This window comes from Protobothrops mucrosquamatus, unplaced genomic scaffold (genome assembly GCF_001527695.2).
Source record: "Protobothrops mucrosquamatus isolate PMUCROS unplaced genomic scaffold, P.Mucros_1.0 scaffold_194, whole genome shotgun sequence".
NCBI classification, from domain to species: Eukaryota; Metazoa; Chordata; class Lepidosauria; order Squamata; family Viperidae; genus Protobothrops; species Protobothrops mucrosquamatus.
This window is the reverse complement of record NW_015386270.1, coordinates 21,454-33,182: the sequence shown is the minus strand read 5'-3', so window position 1 is coordinate 33,182 and position 11,729 is coordinate 21,454. Positions and strand designations below refer to the sequence as shown.

Below are 11,729 nucleotides of genomic sequence, written 5' to 3'. Positions count from 1 at the left end.
GACGACGCGCCGCTCTGCCTAGCAACATCCTGGCGCTTGGCGGCCGCGCTGGGCGACCGGCCCCCTGCCTAGCAACGGCGCCGCACTTGACGGCCGCGCTGGACGACCGGCCCTGCCTAGCAACGATGCCGCGCTTGACGGCTCTGCTTGACGACCGGACCCCTGCCTAGCAACGGCACCGCGCGACGACCCGCCGCTCTGCCTAGCAACGACGCCGCTCTTGACGGCCCCGCTTGACGACCGGCCCCCAGCCTAGCAACGACGCCGCGCTTGACGGCCCCGCTTGACGACCGGCCCCCAGCCTAGCAACGATGCCGCGCTTGACGGCTCTGCTTGACGACCCGTCGCTCTGCCTAGCAACGACGCCGCGCTTGACGACCGGCCCCCTGCCTTGCTTGGCAAATGTCTTTTACGACAGGCCGCTCTTGCCTAGCAATATCTTCCCTCTTGACGGCCGGAAGGGCCAACCGGCCGCCTCATAGTAACGCCGCAGCGCTTGACGGCCGTCCTTGGCAACGAGCCCCTCAGCTTCACGTCGCGCTTGACGGCCGAGGGATTGTTGGTGGCCGCTGGCCTTCCCTCAGAGGGTCGTCTGGGGATCTCCGGAGGTTGTGGCCGCCCATGGGACGGGGCAGGGAGAGCCGTGGCCGCCCGGCCCTTCTCCTCGCGCGCGCCCCACGGGCTTTCTCTGGGTCCGGCGAGAGGAGGTGCAAAATCTGAAGCGTCTTTTGTGTTTTGCTTTAACAAGGGCGGACATGGCGCCGAAACCTCTCTTCTGCGCCCCCCCCACAACTCCTTTCGAAGGGAAAAGTCAAAAACGCTCAAAGCGGGTTTTTTCCCCCCATTCAGGCACTCCGTTAGCCACCTATCGGCTTCCGCGGCGATGGAGGCGCCCGCCGGCAGGGGGCGCGCCGGGTCCTTTCTCGGCGGCGGCGTTTTCAGGCGGCCGTTCGGTGACGTCATCGGAGCGCGCGGGCGGCGCCTGCTGGAGCGAGGAGTCGCGCGGGGATGGTGGAGGCGCTGATCTCGGGGGCCGCCGAGGGGCTCCTCCTGATCCGGGGTGAGCGGCCGGGCCGGGGGTGAAGGGGCCCCTCCTGAGGCCGAGGCTTCCCCCCCCCACCCGGCCTGGCCCTGCTGCCCCCCCTCTGCTGCGGAGGGGCGCCCCCCCCTTCATGGGACAGGGGGAGGGGAGGGGAGGGCGTCAGGCGGGGAGGGTCTTAGCCTAAATAGGAGCGGGGATTGCTACTGGTGGCTAGCTTGGAGCTGGGGGGATCTCCTGGTGGCCTCCCATCCCCCCTGCGCAGGATCTCCTGGTGCTCTACCGCATTCAGGGGATCCCCTGGTGGCCTCCCATCCCCCCTGCAGGGGATCCGGTGGTCTCATCGCACGCAGAGGATCTCCTGATGGGCCTCCATCCCCTTCAGGGCATCTCCCCGCAGTCTATCACATGCAGGGGGGTCACCTGATGGCCTCCCATCCCCTTCAGACATCTGGTTGTCTTATCGCATGCAGAAGATCTCCTGATGGCTTCCCATCCCCTCCAGGGGATCTCCTGGCGGTCTCTTACACGTAGGGGATCTCCTGGTGGCCTCCCATCTCCCCTGCAGGGGATCCGGTGGTCTTATTGCATGCAGAGGATCTCCTGATGGGCCTCCATCCCCTTCAGGGGATCTCCCCGCAGTCTGTCGCATGCAGGGGGTCACCTGGTGGCCTCCCATCCCCTTCAGACATCTGGTTGTCTTATCGCAATGCAGAAGATCTCCTGATGGCTTCCCATCCCCTCCAGGGGATCTCCTGGCGGTCTCTTACACGTAGGGGATCATCTGATGGCCTCCCATCCCCTCACAGGGGACCTTCTACTGCAGTGGCCCCCAACCTTTTGAGCACCAGGGATTTGGTGGACCGGAGTGGGGGAGGGGGCATGGTTTCACATGCTGCTTGCATCCCGCACATGGGGCTTCGTTTGTTTGCGTGGGCCAGTTCCTGCCATGCCGCGGCCCAGTGCCGGTCCACGGACCGGGGATTGGGGACCCCTGTTCTAGTGGTCTGTTGCATGCAGGGCTTCTCCTGGTGGCCTCCCATTCCTCCCTGCAGGGGATTTCCTGGTAGTTTATCGCACGCAGAGGAGCTTGCAGGTTATAAAACGAGTAAAAAAAAATAGTTATAAAAGATTAAAAGAACACAGAATTAAAAGATCATTAAGAACTATATGAAAACTGAGCTTAACCTAAAAGACTTACTTGGCTTCTTCCCTGGGGCAGATTCCGTCGCTTGCGAAGGGCGCCCCCTGCTGAAGAGCTTCGTCGTGGCTGCCGCCCAGCGGTGAGTTGAGAGGCTTTGAATTCGTTGCCGTATCAAATTGATAGGCCACCCACCCATTTGGCTTGGCAAAACAGCCGGGACTGCTTGGTGCCAGCCCACAGATGGACTGCCCACTAGCTGCCGGGTTTCTGTGGGAAATGGGTATTTGTTTTTTGATTTATTATTAAAGTTGTATTCCGCCTATTCCTCTGCCAAGTAAGTGACTCTGCGCTGCACCTCACAATTCCACATCAGCCACTCATCTTTCCCATACTGCTGGGGGATGATGGACATTGTAGTCCATACTGCTGAAGAGGTTCTCCCTCTCCAGATGGATGGGTGGATGGATGGATAGGTAGGTAGGTAGGTAGGTAGATTGACAGACAGACAGGGTGGGTGGGTAGGTAGGTAGGTAGATAGATAGATAGATAGATAGATAGATGATAGATAGATAGATAGATAGATAGATAGATAGATAGATAGATAGATAGATAGATAGATAGATCATCATCATCAAATTTAATTTATATACCGCCCTTCTCCCATAGGACTCAGGGCGGTAGAGAGATGATAGATAGATAGATAGATAGATAGATAGATAGATAGATAGATAGATAGATAGATAGATAGATAGATAGATAGATAGATAGATAGATGATAGAGAGATGATAGAGAGATAGATAGATAGATAGATAGATAGATAGATAGATAGATAGATAGATAGATAGATAGATAGATAGATAGATAGATAGATAGGATGGAGACATGAGAGGAGAAGGATGGATAGATAGATTGGATGGATGGATGGATGGATGGAGACAGGTGAGAGAGGAGAGGGATGGATGGATGGATGGATAGATAGATAGGCTGGGTGGGTGGGTGAGTGAGTGAGTGAGTGGGTAGATAGATAGATGATAGATAGATAGATAGATAGATAGATAGATAGATAGATAGGATGGAGACATGAGAGAGGAGAAGGATAGATAGATAGATTGGATGGATGGATGGATGGATGGAGACAGGTGAGAGAGGAGAGGGATGGATGGATGGATGGATGGATAGATAGATAGATAGGCTGGATGGGTGAGCGGGTAGATAGATAGATAGATGATAGATGGATGGATAGATAGATAGACAGATAGATACGGGGAACAAAATAGCGCGGACTAACCTACATTCAGCTGCCAGGACCAAAACAGTCTTTCCATTTAGGAATTACAAAAAACCACCTCTGGCTTTTCTTCCCTTAGGGCAGAGTCCATCCACGTTCTCAGCTTTGAGCTGCCAGAATTGGAATTCAAGGCTGGGCTGAGCCCTGAAGTGACCTCCCGGTAAGTCCTAAATTTGTACTTGCATTTGTGTGTATGTGTGTGTGTGTGATTCAAAAGCGGGGAACAGCAACTTGTGTGTCAGTCCAGAATTGAGGCCAACTAAGGAGAAACTTCCTGACCGTGAGAACAATTAACCAGTGGAACTACCTGCCTCCAGAAGCGGTGAATGCTCCAACACTGGAAGTTTTTAAGAAGAGACTGGACAGCCGTTTGTCTGAAATGGTGTAGGGTTTCCTGCCTGAGCAGGGGGTTGGACTAGATGACCTCCAAGGTCCCTTCCAACTACTACTACTACTACTACTGCTACTACTACTACTACTAATTATTATTATTATTATTATGATTATTATTATTATTATTATTATTATTATTATTATTATTATTATTATTATTCTCTAAAACTGTAGCCAGAAAAGCCGTAAAAGGGGGGGCAAACGTCTCACTTAGCGACAGAAACGCTGAGCTCGGCTGCGGTCGTACGTCAAGGACTACCTGTCGCTCGCTCTCCTTCCAGGATCTTCTTCCACGACGCTTTCCCAGATCCCCTGGGTTGGTCCCGGAGGGGGAGCGGCCTGACCCTGGGAGAGTTCTCCGCTTCGGAATTGGCCTCCCGCCTGGCCGCAGCCTCCCAGGGATCTGCTACGGTGGTCCTGGACTCCCTCAGCTGGCTACTCCTCCGTCTTCCCTTCCCCTCCGTCTGCCAGATGTTGGCACAGCTGCCCAGGAGAGCCAGTGCTGCTGGTGAGCGAAGGGGGGGGCACGTGGGGGGGGGGCTGCTGACAATATTGGTGGTGGGTTTTTTTTTGGTCCGGTCCAGGTTTCCATTTCTAAAGCAGAGGGAAAGCATTGGATCTTTTTCGGCAATTTGTTTAGTATTCCATTTTTATTTTGCCTTTATGAGTCACTCGAGGTGGTGAGTAGACCCAGTGCTTCCCCTGGCTCTGCTCTTCCCTGCAACCAACAGCCCTGTGAGGTGGGCTGGGCTGAAGGAGAGGGACTGGCCCAAAGTCAACCAGCCGGCTTTCATGCCTAAGGTAGGACTAGAACTCGCCGTCTCTGGGTGATTGGCTCAGTCAGCATTCACGCCTAAGACGGGACTAGAACTCACCGTCTCCGGGTGATTGGCCCAAAGTCAACCAGCCGGCTTTCATGCCTAAGGTAGGACTAGAACTCGCCGTCTCCGGGTGATTGGCTCAGTCAGCATTCACGCCTAAGACGGGACTAGAACTCACCGTCTCCGGGTGATTGGCCCAAAGTCAACCAGCCGGCTTTCATGCCTAAGGTAGGACTAGAACTCGCCGTCTCCCGGTGATTGGTCCACAGTCACCCAACCAGCAGCAGACAGACTACAAAACCCATCAACCAAATTGAGACCAAAATGAGGAATTTCCTTGGAATTCACTCCGCCAGGAAGCTCATTTTGGGCACGCATCGGGATTTTCCCCCCCCATAAAGCGGAGAGACTGCAGAGGAAGGGACTACAAGAGAGTAAGCAGGCCACAATGGGTGTACATATCAAAAGGACTGGGTTAGCGCCCGGGAATTCTGGGAGTTGAAGACCACCAGTCTGAAACTTAAAAAAAAAATGATTTAGCCTAAAGAAGGAGAGCCATTTGTTTTGGATGGTATAAGGCAGGGGGTCTTCAAACTGGGGCCTCCTCCGTTCTCCGTGAATCCTGACCAAGGTCAGGGTGAATCCCGACCTTTCCGGAGGAAACACCGCCTCGGGGGTGTCCTCAAAAACCTCCTTTTTCCCCCCGCAGGGTTGAACGTCGTCCGGATGGCGGCCCTCGTCCACGGGGATTTGCACCCGCCGGCCCAGCATGAGGTGCTGAAGACGCTGGCCCGCCTGGCGGTGACGCTGCAGCCGGGACCGGAGAGCGGGCGAGGCGGGGAGGGGACCCCCCAAACGGCTGTCGTCCTCCACAGGAAGAGGGGGGGCAGGTTTCTGCAGAAGGTGAGGGGGTGTCCAGGTGGGGCTGCTTTGAGCCAGGGCTCGGGGGGGGTCAGGGATGGAGGGGCAGGTCCTTTTCGTCCAGCGTCAAGCAAGGAGGTAGATGAGAGGAGTGGAATTCTGCCTAACAATAATAATAGTAAAAACAACAATAATAATAATAATAAAATTGGAAGGGACCTTAGAGGTCATCTAGTCCAACCTCCTGCTCTGGCAGGAAACTCTACACCAGGGGTAGGCCACCTTGGCCCCTTCATGACTTGCAGACTTCAACTCCCAGAATTCCTGAGCCAGCCTGGCTCAGCTTGGAAACCTCTTCCTTTCCCCTCAGTGTGGCCGGCTCAGGAATTCTGGGAGTTGAAGTCCACCAGTCATAAAAGGGCCATAGTTCCCTCATGCAGGCTGAGGGATTCTGGGAGTTGAAGTCCACAAGTCATAAAAGAGCCAAGGTTGTCTACCCCTGCTCTACACCATTTCAGACTAATAACGATGATGATGATGATAATAAAGTTGGAAGGGACCTTGGAGGTCATCTAGTCCAACCTCCTGCTCAGGGAGGAAAGCCTATACCGCTTCAGACAAATATGTAATCAGAATAGAAGCTGGAAGGGACTGTGGAGATCTTCTAGTCCAGCCCCCCTGCTCAAGCAGGAAACCCTATACCTGGGGTAGGTAACCTTAGCTGTTTTATGAATCATGGACTTCAACTCCCAGAATTCCTGAGCCAGCCAAGGTGGCTGAGGAATTCTGGGAGTTGAAGTCCACAAGTCATAAAGGGGTCAAGGTTGCCTACCCCTGCCCTATACCATTCCAGACAGGTGGCTGTCCAGTTTCTTCTTGAAAGCCTCCAGTGATGCAGCACCCCAACTTCTGGTGGCAAGCTGTTCCACTGGTTACTTGTCCTCACTGTCCGGAAGTTTCTCCTTAATTCCAGGTTGCTTCTCCCCTTGATTAGTTTCCACCTGTTGCTTCTTGTCCTGCCTTCAGGCGCTTTGGAGAATAGGCGGCACCCCTTCTTTGTGGAAGCCTTGCACCCCCCTTTTTTGCCACTGAGATAAATACGTTTCTCAATATGAAAATTCAGGGAGTCCTCGACTTTACAACGGTTCTCTTTAGCGGCCGTTCAAAGCTACGACGACACTAAAAAAGACATGACTTCGGACCGGTTTTTCACACTTACGACCCTTACAGCATCCCCACCGTTAACGTGATTAAAATTCAGACCCTCGGCGACTGACTCGCATTTATGACGGTCGCCCTGCCCTGGTGTGTGTGTGTGTGTCCCGTGATCCGCTTTTGCGACCTGACCAGGGGAACACCGGATTCGCTGAACGACCGTGTTGCCCACTTCATAACCGCGGCTGTTTGCTTGGTGGCGGTGGCCAGACGAATCGTCCGAATGGGGCGGAATTCATTTAGCAACCGTCGTAAGTCGAGGACTACAGATCGGTTGACGATTTGGGCTTTGCCGGGGAAGGCTGAGGCAGGTTCTTTGTATTCCCCCACACACACCCCCACCCCTCACCCTTTCTGCCCTTCCCTCCCCAGACACAACTCTTCAGCATCCTCCCGGGGTTTGTGTTCAAATTCCTCGGCGAGCTGCCACCGAAAGGCGTTTCCACCGAGGAGGACGCGGAGGAAGGACGGGAACCAGCCGCGGTACGTGCCTGGCAGGTCTCGGGCTTGTGGCAGACATATTGGAGCGGGGTTTGGTTTGTGGGGGGTGGGTTCAGATGGGCTCTGTCAGGAAGAAGGACATCAGGAAGGGTCAGGTTTGCTGAGCACACAAGCATTTTAGAAATAATGCATTATTTTAAATAGTCCTCAGCTTACGGGACCAGAATTTCCGCCACTAAGCGGGAGGGTTGTTAAAACGAGCCCCGGCTGACTTTTAGGGCACTTTTGGCCCTAGGTTGTTCAGCGAATCGCTGCGGTTTGCAGCAGGATCTGGCTCCCCCCCCCCATTGACTTTGTTCGTCAGGAGCCAGCTGGGAAGATCACCAATGGGGATCCCACGATCCCACTGTAACCATTCTTAATACAGGCCGGTGGCCGAGCCCCGGATTTTGGGTCTCATGGCCACAGGGGTGCTAGGACGGTCGTAAGGGCGAGGAGTGGTCGTAAGTCACTTTTTCCCAGTGCCGTTGTAACTTGTAACGAATGGTTATGAGTCAAGGACTACTTCTAGATGAATGCTTTAATTAGACTTTGGGTAGGACCAGGGAATTATCAATCTCTTGATGAATCCTAGGGCTGGAAGAGACCCTGGAGGAATCTAGTCCAACCCCCCCCCCCGGCCAAGTCAGGAGACCTTATACCAGGGGTCTTCAAACTTGGCCCTTTGATGACTTGTGGACTTCAACTCCCAGAATTCCTCAGCCAGGCATGCTGGACGATCGATAGATAGATAGATAGATAGATAGATAGATAGATAGATAGATAGATAGATAGATAGATAGGTAGGTAGATAGATAGATAGATAGATAGATAGATAGATAGATAGATAGATAGAGTAGAGAGAGATAGATATAGATATAGATATAGATATAGATATAAATAGATAGAGATAGATATAGAGATAGATAGATTAGAGATAGATATAGATATAAATAGATTAGATGGATAGAGATAGGGATAGATATAGATAGATATAAATAGAGATAGATAGATAGATAGATAGATAGATAGATAGATAGATAGATAGATAGATAGATTAGAGAGAGATAGATATAGATATAGATATAGATATAAATAGATAGAGATAGATATAGAGATAGATAGATTAGATATAGATATAAATAGATTAGATGGATAGAGATAGGGATAGATATAGATAGATATAAATAGAGATAGATAGATAGATAGATAGATAGATAGATAGATATGATGATAGACGAGAGAGAGAGAGAGACACGATAGACGATGATAGGTAGATGATAGACGATAGATAGATAGATAGATAGATAGATAGATAGACACTTTAGAAATAACTTTATTCTAAATTAAAATAATGAATTGAATACAAGGCTGGCTGGGGAATTCGGTTTAAAAGTTGCCAAGGTTGAGAAGACACTGGGCTAAATTCAACCTTCCCAAGGAGATCTTTTCTTTCCTCTTGATCCACCAACCCCGTCGATCTCGGGATCTTTCCAGGCTGATCCGACGGCCCGCCTGACCTTCAACCTGCGCCTCACGGAGGCCGAGCGCCAAGCCAGGGAATCGGTGCCTCTCCCGTACCACTTCAGCGAGGAAAAGTAAGGGCCCGCATGCGTCTCTCGTTCTTTCGCTCTTGAACGCGCTGCGTATTTTTATTTATCCGTCGATTAAATTTATATCCTGCCCGGATTGCTCGGCAAAGCGACTGTGGGTGCCTTAGAATGTTTGGCAAGGAGAGGAGCTGCTGTGGGAAAGGACAGCAGGAATCTGCAAAAAATGGAATCTTAAATAGAGGGAAAACTCGGTTAAAACGGAGCCCGTTTAGCCGCTTCTGGGTGCAACGGACCGATATTTAGTTGGCACATTCGTTATACGGAGGGAAAAAAATGTGTTAAAATCCAGTTGGCACATTCCTCAAGAGCCAGTTTGGTCTGGTGGTTAGAAAGCAGGAGATGGCGAGTTCGAGTCCTGCCTTAGCCATGGAAGCCAACTGGGTGCCTTTGGACCGATCGCCAGCAGACGGTGAGTTCCAGTCCTGCCTTTCGCATGAAAGCGGGCCGCGTGATTTTTTGGGGGCCAGTCGCCACGCGACGGTGAGTTCTAATCCCGCCTTAGATATAAAAGCAGCCTGAGCAGGGGGTTGGACTAGATGACCTCCGAGGTACCTTCCAACTTTACTAGTGATGGAGCACCCGCGACTTCCAGAGGAGGGATGGATGAGAGAGATGAGAGAATTTAGACCAGGGGTCTTCGAACGTGGCCCTTTGATGACTTGTGGACTTCAACTCCCAGAATTCCTCAGCCAGGCACGCGTGCCTGGCTGAGGAATTCTGGGAGTTGAAGTCCACAAGTCATCAAAGGGCCAAGGTTGAAGACCCCTGTTTTAGACAGACAGGCAGACCAATACTTTTTTTCTCCTCTCCCAGGAAATCCTCATTGCTTCAAACCTCGACAGAGGAAGCCAAGATCTACTATCAACCCGACGCTGCCGATGACTTTGACGATGAAGATCCAGACGACGATTTAGACGTGTGAAGGAGAAAGGGCTTGTTTTTTTCCAGATCTGGAACCGGAATCTTTTTACGTCTCCCTGGACTGCTCTTTTTCCTTTGCAACTTGGGAACGATGGCGGACAGAAGCAGTCAGCTGCTGGGAACGGTCTGGCAGGGCAAACCGGAACCCGGGGCCATCCGAACAGGATAAACACAGTCCAGATTTGCTTCCCCTGGGAAAGGACACGAATAAGAAGCGACCTTCGGGAAATTGGTTTGGAATCCGGATAGGAAGCCTTTGCTGAAGGTCATTTGGCATCCCCCCGTCCTTTTTTGGAGCGATTCGTAGCCAGTAAACTGTTTTGTGTGCCGATATGACGGGCTCTGTGTGGCTCTTAACGCAATAAACAATCACACTATTTGCCACTATTGCCAACTTTCCCCATATGCGTCTTTCTGTGCCTTTAAGATTTTGCAATGGATTAAATTACTTGTGTGGGTGACTTACAATACGTGACTGCGTCTTTGGGGGAATATAAACTCCGTAGAACAGTGTTTCTCCAGCTTGACCCCTCTGAAGACGGGTGGACTTCAACTCCCAGAATTCCCCAGCCAGCCTGGCTTCCTAGGCCCAGGCACTCGGAACGTGCTCAGGAAACTGTCGGCCCTTCACAGGGGATGAGGCTGAAGGTGGAACTCCCAGAATTCCAGCGGGATCTGGGAATGGGCCTTCCCACACAGCTACAGATTGGAAAAATTAGGGCAGTTGTCAGGATTATTGGCTGTGGTGACTTTGGCAACCTGGCTGAGGAATTCTGGGAGTTGAAGTCCACCTGTCTTAAAGCAAGCTGGCTGGGGGATTCTGGGAGTGGAAGTCCACCCCTCTTAAAGCAGGCTGGCTAGGGGATTCTGGGAGTCGAAGTCCACCCAGCTTGAAGCAGGCTGGCTGGGGGATTCTGGGAGTGGAAATCCACCCATCTTAAAGCAGGCTGGCTGGGGGATTCTGGGAGTGGAAATCCACCCATCTTAAAGCAGGCTTGCTGGGGGATTCTGGGAGTTGAAGTCCACCCATCTTAAAGCAGGCTGGCTAGGGGATTCTGGGAGTGGAAATCCACCCATCTTAAAGCAGGCTGGCTGGGGGATTCTGGGAGTGGAAATCCACCCATCTTAAAGCAGGCTTGCTGGGGGATTCTGGGAGTTGAAGTCCACCTGTCTTAAAGCAAGCTAGCTGGGGAATTCTGAGAATCGAAGTCCACTAAACTGGCCAGAGTTGAGAAACACTGTTAGAGCCTGTGGGCTCATTTTAAGGTAAATCTAGACACCTTTTTTACGTGAAGAAAAACACAAGTAGATTTTTTTAAAAAGTAGACAAAAAGCAGAAAAGAGCACAAGTTGCAAGGATGCATAATGCACAAACCCTAGCCAGGTTTCAAGACCTGAAACCCTGGCACCTGTCCAGACAGCTTTGGAGAGGCTGCAGAACGACTCCAGGACAGAGAAGGAGGGGGAAAAAATACACCTTGCCTGCTAATAATTGGGAGAAAAATCACTTTACAACAACCCTGCGGTGTCGCCCACTGTCCATAATATCAGCTCAGTAGAAAACCTAGCCTGCCTTTCATCGCTGGCCCTTTTGTGGTTTCTCCCTGGAACAGGGATCTTCAAACTTGGCCCTTTGATGACTTGTGGACTTCAACTCCCAGAATTCCTCAGCCAGCGTGCCTGGCTGAGGAATTATGGGAGTTGAAGTCCACAAGCAGGGTTCTTCAAACTTGATTCTCTCATGACTTGTGGACTTCAACTCCCACAATTCCTCAGCCAGGCACGCTGGCTGAGGAATTCTGGGAGTTGAAGTGCACAAGTCATCAAAGGGCCAAGTTGGAAGAACCCTGTCCTGGAGGGTCGAGCAGGAAGCAAACATTGGCTAATACTTTGAAACAATTTCGGCCTCTCGATTTAAATCCCTTTTTTTGCTCCATTTCAACTTCGCCTCAC

At 51.7% G+C, this 11,729-nt stretch overlaps 2 protein-coding genes across 2 annotated transcripts in view; one reads left to right on the top strand and one right to left on the bottom strand.

Annotated features, from left to right (window-relative positions):
• The window catches only part of NEURL4 (neuralized E3 ubiquitin protein ligase 4), a 44,056-nt gene extending 43,299 nt beyond the window's left edge, over nt 1–757 (bottom strand). Inside the window, 1 exon segment of the mRNA XM_029285874.1 lies at nt 680–757. Coding sequence (XP_029141707.1) covers nt 680–757 — 78 coding nt within the window.
• Nucleotides 758–1,008: 251 nt separating this feature from the next.
• ELP5 (elongator acetyltransferase complex subunit 5) lies at nt 1,009–10,165 on the top strand. Its single transcript, XM_029285868.1, has 7 exons — nt 1,009–1,060; nt 2,262–2,322; nt 4,147–4,373; nt 5,396–5,589; nt 7,135–7,245; nt 8,740–8,840; nt 9,669–10,165. The coding sequence occupies exons 1-7, from the start codon at nt 1,009–1,011 to the stop codon at nt 9,775–9,777; spliced, it is 855 nt and encodes a 284-aa protein (XP_029141701.1). The 3' UTR covers nt 9,778–10,165.
• Nucleotides 10,166–11,729: the final 1,564 nt, after the last annotated feature.

Excerpts from the sequence above, each read along its gene's own strand:
- ELP5 (XM_029285868.1), top strand. The coding sequence starts at position 1,009 with ATGGTGGAGGCGCTGATCTCGGGGGCCGCCGAGGGGCTCCTCCTGATC. Across the intron at positions 4,374-5,395 it reads CAGGAGAGCCAGTGCTGCTG|GGTTGAACGTCGTCCGGATG; the intron begins GTGAGCGAAGGG and ends TTCCCCCCGCAG. Across the intron at positions 7,246-8,739 it reads AAGGACGGGAACCAGCCGCG|GCTGATCCGACGGCCCGCCT; the intron begins GTACGTGCCTGG and ends GGATCTTTCCAG.